At 36.2% G+C, this 10,592-nt stretch overlaps 1 protein-coding gene across 1 annotated transcript; it reads left to right on the plus strand.

The window, feature by feature from the left end:
- Positions 1-8,604: 8,604 nt before the first annotated feature.
- On the plus strand, positions 8,605-10,592 carry LOC126704750 (uncharacterized). Its single transcript, XM_050403763.1, has 3 exons — positions 8,605-8,622; positions 9,467-9,847; positions 9,963-10,592. The coding sequence occupies exons 1-3, from the start codon at positions 8,605-8,607 to the stop codon at positions 10,590-10,592; spliced, it is 1,029 nt and encodes a 342-aa protein (XP_050259720.1).

Consider the following 10,592-nt stretch of genomic DNA (forward strand, 5'->3'; position numbering starts at 1 on the left):
CATCAACCAATATGAATTGGTCCCTTTCGAACTACTTCCCAAAGTACCAAATAGCCTTCTCACAAATACGGGTATGGTGAGAAAAGGTTTTGGCTAATGTACCTCTCAAGGATGTAATAATGGAGAGGGTGAGAGTTGAGGAATTTGAAAAGTCACTATGTAAAGATTGTGGATGAATCAATCTTGTTTTTCTCTATGGTTTTTCTCTCAAAATTCTCTCTGGAAGCTCTCAATATTTCGTGGGTATAATGGGTATTTATACTAGAGTGAGAAAGGAATGCGAAGAATCATTTTTTCCATAACATAGTGGACTGGTGACTTGGCCTCGCGACTTGACTGAGTCGCGAGTCCAAGCCACGAGCTAACTAAATGGCCAGTCTGGACTTTTTGTCCTGTAGTGCTACAGCTGGCATGATTGTTCAGCTTCTCTGCACGCTTCACTCGTGTGCATCTTTTGGCGGTTTGCAAGCCGCGAGCCACCCGCGAGATCTAGCCACGAATACCTACTTCACTGCATAGTCTTGAGCATTTCTTCACACTCTCTCACACACTACCCTTTCATGATTCCCACCTAAATACAGGGTTTCTAAGTGCTAAATTACAAGCAAATTGGCATGAAATAAAGCCAACAAGATGGTTGATTAAATTCAACCTTACAATCTCCCCCTTTGGCTATTCCGTGACAAAACCCTAAAACAAACTCTAGACTTAACATGTGAGTTGGGAACAGTTGAACAAAACTCACTCACACCTAACTCTAGAATCTGTGAAGCTCTTGAACCATAAGAACAAGTATCTCCTGAAACACAACAACACAATATGATCATTGCATGTAGAAAACTTGTAATGCATATGGAGCAAGCACAATACGATCAAGCAAAAATGGAATTAAAGAATAAACCATGACTTGACCAAAAACAAACAATTACTATAAATAGTGACCACAATGCTCGTTCACACAAGGAATGAACGTCCGGACATGCAAGCTAATAAGCTCAATGTAAAGTATCATTTGTATGTCCAACACTCAACCAATACATAAACACTAGGTCAATGCATCAAGGATAAAAATCCAACAAAGGGCATAAGAGTGACGCACTTAAAGAAAATGCAAAACAATAAACAACAAGTACTACGCTACAAAGCAAAGGTACAAAGCCCAAAGTACATAAAAACTGAATATAAACTTATATATATATATATATATATATATATATATATATATATATAAACCAATGTACCAACATCATTTAAAATAAACTCACAAAAGCACTGTAACCATGACCAGAAGTATATATAAACTATAAGCAGATAACTATACCAAAAAAAAAAAAGAACTAAACTAGCCAAAAGTTAGGCTATCCAAAAGTATGAGTGAGTGTATGTATCAGCTTCCTCTTTTTGAGCACACAGCTTCCTCTTTCACTATGCACTCTTCCCTTTGTGTTGCTCTCCCCCTTTCACTATGCTCTTCCCCTTTTTGGCATGAATAGCTAAAGACTGTCCTCTAGCTTTTATTGAATAGCATCTAACTATGTCTTAATGGTTGTTAGACGCATTTGAACTTGATTATTGGTAGAGTAGATAAGTCGTTCTAATCCGGAAATTCGCTGAGATACACTCTCAATCACAGTGCTTAACCTGTCAGCTTGAGAGTTAGGAGGTGCAAATGGAGTGCTAGTTGTTTGCATCTCAGAAGGAATGGGAGAAGCAGTCTCAGTATGTATAGGTGCAGCTGAACCTTGACTGGATGAAGTGGCATGAAGGAAGAGTTCACTCTTAGGTGCTTTGGGAGAGTGACTTTTGCTGGCTTGAAGAGTAATCATAGACAGTGGACGAAGACGATCCATTTTTTTTCCCATCTGTTAGGGAATTTACCCCTTCAAGAACCATGATCTTCATAACAAGACTACAAAAAGGAATACATGTTCGTGTTGCTGATTGAGCCGCTATTTTCCCAATGATCTAAAAGATGTGGGCACATATGTCAATTGGAGCTCTAGTGATCAGATCACATAAGAACTGAGCTCTTCCAATGTTGATGAATGCAGTGTTCGAGAGTGGATATAGGTTGAAGAACATGATTAGTTTAAGAGTATTCAGTTCAGGTGCAAACTTTGTAGTTCCTATGGATGTGCCTTTGCTCGAGACTTCATGATCAGGCCCGAGGACTTGAAGAATGTCTTGTATCTGAGGCTGTCTATCATCATACGGAGTAGGGTCTACATCTGCCAGTCTAGTGATGCGAAGAACCTTTGTAATGTAGCCTAGATTGATGGTGAGCTCTTTTCCACGTACCCAACACTTCAGCTCAACTTCAGTATATCTAGCATTTGAATAGAATTCCTTGACCAATTCAGTAATCGATTCCTCAAAGTTCCTGAATAGATTAGCCCAATCTTTTGCTTCAAATATCCTAGGTATAAATGTAGTTCCTAAGGTGTCAAACTTGACCACTCGTTCCACCACAATAGGAGCTTGAACAAAAAATGCTAGAGTGTGTTTGTGAATCAAGAGGAGTCCTGAATCTTTCATCTTTCACTGTTTGAGTCTTGAGATGAACGACAAGTCTGTTTTGAAACAGGGGATGATGGAACATCAATTACAATGTCTTTTCCTTCAGAGGAACGACGCGACATCTGCAAAAGAACAGACACACAGTAGAGAACCAAGAGCAAAATCCACATGACACAAACATTAACTTTATTAGATTCAAGTTAGTCAATGAAATAAGTGCACATTGAAATATAGAAAGAGATAGCACACAAATGCGGTAAGTGGATCAAGAATGCAACATTTAAGCATGAGAAACACTGGCATGTGTGGTGTGTAGGCACAGCTTGGCACAATGTAGACTATGAAAACCCCAGAAACACAAGTAATTGTCTTTGAGACAAATTACTACAAACAAGAAATGCACAACACAGCACAGGTTTAATTAAATCACATGCTCAAAACAAAGACACATTCAAGGAAACAAGTATATCAAGCATCATTTAATCAAACCCCACAAAACCCAATCAAACAAACTCTACAAAACAAACCAACGAATGACAGAAACACCATATATCACAATACTCAATAACAACTCACAAATCAAGAAATCTGAGGCAAAGAACATGAAATACATAGTGAGAATAAGAAAACCCATACCTTTTTCTTGAAGATTGAAGTTGAATTGATGAACAAATGGAGTTTTGTTTTTCGAGAGTGACTCAGTGAGTTTGAGAGAGGTAAACACGAGGAAGACAATGAACAGCCACAAAATTTCGAGGGAAAACTTAAAAAGGTTTTAAAAATTGACTATTTGCATAAAATACGCGATTTTTGTGACTAATTTAAGTCGCGCGCAAGTCGCTAGGGTAAGTCGCGAGACTCTTTGAAACCAAAATTTTTGAAAATTTTTCTAAGTGTTTTTTGTGATTACCCGTGAGGAAGTCGTGAGGTAAGCCGTGAAAATTTCTGTCTACCCCTCACAACTAGATCTTCCACCTGCGAACAAGTTGTCAATCTGAGTCTTGAGAAACATTAAAAACCAAAATTTTAAAAAATATTCTAAGTATTTTTCGCGACTGGGACATTGACCCACTAGTGAGTCGCGAAAAATCTCTGTGTGGGCTTGCGACTGGACCAACCTGTGACTGAGTCGCCAGAACAGGGCAACACTGTTTTTGAAGATTTTGACAATTTTTTTTTTTGCAAAAATAAAATACTTTCCAAAAACAACTAAAACACTCAAAAATATTTTTGTGTTTGATCAATAAAGATTGAGCCTGTGAAAACACATTTAATCAAGTACAATCACATAAATGAATATAGCATTCATTGAACATAGACATGTGTGATGTGTATGAATATCAACAATGAGATAGTCCTTAGTCTAATGTGAAATTTCAATGATCAATTCAACCAAGCCATACACAATTAGCACTAGATAAAGTGGCCTATCTCAATTATAGAAATATGCATATATGACCTCCCACATAAACTTGATAACATAACTTTAAAGCTTTTCATTTGGCTCCATATACATCATACCATTTGATCTTTTTGAATCATTACATCTCATTGTGAGATCGATGCCTAAAATTTTTTATATTTCAATTTGATGAGTTAGCCTTTGGCTTTTTGGGCATCATACATTTCATTTTACGTCGCTTTCCTTTTTTCTTAGTCAAATACTAGTATGTGCGACAGACTTTTGCAGCTCAATATCTCTTTTCATTTGGAGATTTACATTTGGTGAGCTCTATAAGCAAAAACAATAAAATAAATGAGTGGGAAGATATATAGGCACAGGTCTATGCATGTGTCAAGATCAACAATAGCATTTACTAATCATTCATGACAAGTTTGAAAATTTATTTACAACTGTCACATAGATGTCAAGATTTATCCCACAATGATATAAGTGCATAGGGAACAAGCTACGCTCGTAAATGCACAAGGCAATTAGTACAAAGGTACAAGGCAAAATATGTTTTGAGACAAAACTCAACGATGTCGATCAAACTTTTTGGATTTTCTATTTTTTATGTGTTTTTGGATTTTTGACATAAAAACAAGAAAAGATTGATAAAAAACAACAATGTAAAAACATTTAAAACAAATACAGACAAACAAACAATTTTCAACTCAAGCTAGCAGCAACACACAGCCAAGCATAGTCACAAAACATTGGAAGTATTAATGCATGGACCTGTTTTAATGCTTATGCATGAGCTTTTCACCCATACGTCACGTGCGTTTGGGGTGATATCCCTATAGGATTGGGTATGAGAGTTAGGACTTTCAAACCTTCTAGTGAAACTTTCTAAGCAAGTGGTGAATGCACCGATCATCTTCATCACGTCCACCACACCGGGATCACTATTTCGTCCTCTTGATGACTCAATAGCCCAAGTCCCCTTGTCATTTCTTGGTTCTCTTAACCTTTGATCACTTGCATTTTTCAATGCTCTTAGCTTATGACAATTCAGTTTGGTGTGCCCTTGAAGTCCACAATGGTGACAAACATGGTTCGTTCTTGGACCTCTTCGTGATCTTGGAAGAGATTACCCTTTGGCTTCAGGTCTGACCATTGATTGGTTGTGGGGCTTATTCGACACCTGTTGGTCAGCCACATTCTTTTTTTTCTCCTCCTTCATTTTCTCAATAGTAGGGGTAACCACTATTGGCTCATTGGCTTTTACAAACTTCACTTCCTTGGAGACATTGACAGTTGAACTGCTTTCTCCCGTATATCCCAATCCGGTTTTGTCGGAGAAAGGTTTTTGATGAGAGAGGACATCATCAAGCTTCTTTGTGGATACTCGTTTTACCTTGGCATTTGCTTGAACCACCTCAAGTTCAAAGGTATTTATAGTAAGGTGTGTATGGAATACGAAGAGTCAGTTTCAACCAAATAGGGTGTTTTGGCGACTCGAGCTCGCGACTGGAACGAGTCGCGAGTTTGAGTTGCGAGCTAACTGCCTGGCCAAACTAGAAGTTTTGTCCTATAGTGCAATTGCTAGCATGACCCTTCAGCTCTCCTGCATGCTTCACACATGTGCCACTTCTGGCGACTTGCCAGTCGCAAGCTAGTCGTGAGATCTAGTCGCGAGGCCCTTCTTGAGTGCACATGCTTGAGCTTTTCTTCACACTCTCTCACACATTACCCTTACATGATTCCCACCTAAATACGGGGTTTCTAAATGCTGAATTACAAGTAAATTTGGCACAGAATAAAGCCAACTAATGATTGAATAAATTCAACCTTACAACAACTAAACTAAACAAAATACATCAAGAGCCAAAAAAATATAAATACAAGATAAAGCACCTAGATACAATCTATAAGCTCCAAAGCTCCAAAACAACAAAAATCTTCCCTTATCAACAAAATCTCCTATCCAAATGTACTACCCCTTTTGGTGACAAATTGCCAAAGGGCAATCACTCATCATCAAAAGGAGGTGGTGGAGGCGACCATCTCAAACTCACCAAATCCGCCCTCAAAGCCTGAAGCTCGGTGGAGGAGCATCAACCGCAATCGGATCGATAAACTCATCAGCAGCTGGATCACCTAAAGAAGAAGGTGGAGGAGGAGGTGCAACAGAGGAAGACTCAACCCTAGGGCATTTAGAGCTAACTCGCATCTAAGTAGCCCTCTGCTGAAGAAAGGTGGCACCTATAGGAACTATGATATAAACAAGCTCAAACATCGGAAACTGCTCTAAACCTAAATGTAATAAAATCCTATGAATAAAAAAGGAAAAAAGAAAAAAGAAAAAAAAGAGCATAAGCAGAAGAACTACTCCTATGAACCTCAATCAAAGAACGAATGAAAATATAAGGAAAACTCATAGGAGCGTCTGTGACAAGAGCATACAAAAATGCACATCTCTCTAAAGGAAGAGTATGCAAATGAGAGATGGGCCAAATTGAATGGCAAGAAATCCAGAAAAAGAGATAATGAATCTCAGTCAACTCATGAGAGGTGATCCGAGGATCAAAACCCTACTGGATAGAAGATCCAGTAAGATATGACATGATGTCATCTAGGGGAGGAGACTCATCATAAGGATAGACAGGATGCAGGACCATAGGCACCCCAATTGTAGAGGCCACTACCATAGGAGTAATGGTGTACTCTTCACCCCATATCTAATTTCTCACCAGAGTGTTGGAATCAGAAGAGTGGACAGAAATATTCAAGTAGAACTCTCTAATCAAGGTAGCCGGTGGAACTAAATACATTTGGGAAAAAATTCCACTAATCTATGCAATCAACAAATGTTGCCATGTCACGGTTAATATTGTTACCTACAAACTTATTGGTTCCTAGGTGTCTCTCTTGTATGATTTATGCTTTATATATAGATTCTATAGAGTTAATTTCTACATTTCCTATGCCACTAAAGTCTCTATCTCTACTATATCATTGAAAGGAGCTTTTTATTAGTTTCAGAATTGACATGAGAGATAAAATTAAGACACATTAACATTTTAATTGAAGAAAAAATTGATTTTTTAAGACCGTAATTATAATAGAGTTAAAATTGAAAGAATGATATCTTAATCAATTAGTTGTAAAAACTGTTATAATTTCATGATACAACAGCAAAAACAATAATGTCATAGTGACATAATAATATCACAATTTAACCTCTCTAAAAGCAGCAAAAACACACAAAAAAAATACTACAAATCCCTACCGAGTATATGCATCATATGAAAACCAAAAATCTAAATTTGCATATAATATGAAAAAAACAGCCTAAACCCATTACAATGCTACATTATTAAAAATGTATACATAAAATCTAAACAAAATATTTAAGATGAACATAATATTTAGGAAATTAACATACCTCTCAGAAAGGGAACCAAAGATATTGTGAAAGAAATATATTGGATAAATGTGGACAAATGGGGATTTATATTGGGAAAATGTGGAGACAAATAATCATATCATAGTATCTAATTTATTGAATTTGACTCTTGTAATTCTGCATTGAAGTTAGTCTTATGCAAAAAGTTGAAAAGTCTTTTTACTTTCTACAATTCCCATGACTTTTTAGATCCATCCATAACTATTCAAAACATTTAAAGTTATAAATGTATACAAATTATTTGAATTTTATTTATACATTAAAATAATGCATCTGCAATTATTTAATAGTTTGACATTATTAGGGTCATCATTTATTGTAATTGGCTAATCTTTTAACAAAATGTACTTTACTTGTAATTAGGTAGATCTAAGATGGGTTTGGTACTTCAAGAAACATGTTGTTTAAGTCAAGTATTAAAAACATGAAGATTGTTCTAAGAAATAAATGAAGAAAAACTGTTTATTACGTCTCGACAGATAGCTCAATAGATGCCTGTTATCGAGACTTTATATAAAGCTCGATAGATAGCTCGACAGCAACTCGATCTACCGAGAATTACGATTTCAGAATTTCTAGATTTGAAATTCAGCCTAGTCTTGTGTATTTGTTTGAGGTTTCTTTTCTCACTACCCTAGACATATATAAGGTTTATTTTTAAGAGCCGTTATACACAGATATAAAGACCAAGAGACTTATTCTTTCTGTGTGAAGCTACTGCGTTTGTACACCATAGGATTTTGTAACCAAGTGCTTCATAATCTTCATTGTTGATAAAATAAAGAACTTTGCAGCCAACAACATCTGTTCATGTTGCTAGAGTTAATCATGTACTAGGATCCATACAAAGGGTTAGTCACAAATTGGAGGTTTGTGCATCAAAGGAAAGAAGGCTACTACAAGATCAAGTCCAATTGGGTATTAGAGCAAAAGTTCGACTGTAGGTTGGTATTTTGGGATAGGACAGGATAATTGGGAAGATTCCTTATACTTGTAATCGCTTGATTGTTGATTAGTGGATTCTTGAGAGTGGTGACCTTAAAATCACCCGGTGGGGTTTTTGTCTTGCAAGGTTTTCTCCATTTGTCAACAAATTACCGTGTTCAATTTATTTTTCACTGCACTTAGTAGTTTTGGTGATTTGTTGGTGCTTTCACATTTTGCATGCAATTCAACTTGGGTAATTGAATTAATAAACCGGGGTCAAGCTATCTTAACCCAACAGACATAAATGCTAAATTTAGATAAGGTAAAAGCCTAAATGAAAAAAAAAAAAAAAAAAAAAAAATGTCATACAATGTAACACATGACAGAACCTCGTGCTCTCCCACATGAGATCTTTGCTTTTATATATATACATGAAACCTGTGGATCTTTTCTAAAATTGTTATTTATAGAATCCAATAAACTTGGTCGTATCATGGGGACAATTATATAGTAACCCTTTAGAAACTCTTGCGTGGGGGCAAATATTATCTAATGATAACATTTAATTGTGCCTCCAAGTCAACCAAATTTTTTGTTTTTCCACTAGATCATTTTGTTATTTCATTATATCACTCCTCTAAATTCCCAACAATTTGGGCAGTTGAGTTTTTTGTAAGTCGTTTTTTTTTTTTTTTTTGGTTAAATAGTAAAAAGGCCTAGGACTCAAGCCACACCAACGGTAGCAACAATAATATTGAATGATTTATTTAAACGCCTTATGGATGCTTTTGTTCTCATATTTTTCATTCTCTTCCCTATGCCTTACCGATACTTTTCTTCTTAATGACAGTCTTTTATTTTAATATAAACATCTTATGTGAAACGGTGAATAGATACTGAAACCTAATGAAAAAAGTGATAACTGTTTGGTGTTTTTAAATGTGTATGTGGCATAAATTTATATAGCCACATGGTGCAATAAGAAATGGTGAACAAAAAATCAAACATTTCACTTTTATATATATAGATATATATTAATATTTATTGATTTGTTGATATGCATGTTAAATTATTAATGTACCCGAGGTTTCTGTGTTCATAGATTATATAATTAATCTCTTTTTGACTAAATGATTTTCTAATTGATTTTTTCTCCCAATTTACAGGGTACAAAGGAACAGAACAAAGTTTCTATACAGGCAATAGTACTCGATGAATTGGTTCACTTCGACTCGGAAAATGTTCAACTATTCGAAGATATACAATTCTCGTCCGGTGTTTGCACTCTACTTTTTGATGCTGTAAAATTTGGGAATACTGATTTTCTTATTAAACTTATTCGCTCTTATCCTAATATCATATGGGAAAAAAACATTGAAACTCAAAGCTTATTTCACATTGCTGTTATAAATCGGCAAGAGAGTGTCCTCAATCTATTATATGAGACAGTTGCTGTCAAAGAAATAATTAGAGCCTATGTTGATGACTCTAAACAATACATCCTGCACTTAGCTGGAAAATTGGCTCCTCCAAGTCGATTGAATATTGTAACAGGAGCAGCCCTTCAAATGTAACGGGAGCTGTTGTGGTTTAAGGTTAGTGTTTATATTATTTCAATATCTATTTCTTGTTGCACTTACCAATACACCTTGAAAACTGTAGGAGGCAGAAAAGATTGTGCCTCCATATCTGAACATGGAGAATCGTGCCGACGGCCTAACACCGTGGGATATATTTACCAAGGAACTTCAAGTACTACGGGCAGAAAGTGAAAAGTGGATGAAGGTTACAGCAAAATATTGCATGCTTGTGGCAACATTGATTACCACGGTGGTTTTTGCTGCAGCTTTCACAGTACCAGGTGGAAGTAATCAAGACACAGGCACCCCTATTTTTTTGAAAACTAATAGCACAGGTGGAAGTAATGCCCCACAGTGGTTTAGGGCATTTTTCATATCAGATGCAATAGCAGTGATCTCCTCTTCTTCTTCAATATTAATAATCTTGTCAATTCTCACGTCTCGTTTCACAGAAATGGATTTCCTTGTGTCATTACCATCGAAATTGATGTTGGGACTCACTACACTATTCATCTCTATAGTAGGCATGGTGGTGGCCTTCAGCGCAACCTGCTTTTTGGTCTTTAAAAGTGAAATGTCGCGGCTTCCGATTGTTATAATTGCTTTAGCTGGTGTACCAATTATTTTGTTTGCTTTGCTACATTACAAACTCTGGACTGATATCATACGGTCAACATGCTTGTCGAGGTCACTCTTTAGGCCAAGTAAATGA

The sequence above is a fragment of the Quercus robur genome, chromosome 11 (genome assembly GCF_932294415.1).
Source record: "Quercus robur chromosome 11, dhQueRobu3.1, whole genome shotgun sequence".
In the NCBI taxonomy this organism is placed as follows: Eukaryota; Viridiplantae; Streptophyta; class Magnoliopsida; order Fagales; family Fagaceae; genus Quercus; species Quercus robur.

Coding starts and splice junctions, on each gene's coding strand:
- LOC126704750 (XM_050403763.1), top strand. Junction 9,848..9,962: donor CTCCAAGTCGATTGAATATT/GTAACAGGAGCA, acceptor TGAAAACTGTAG/GAGGCAGAAAAGATTGTGCC.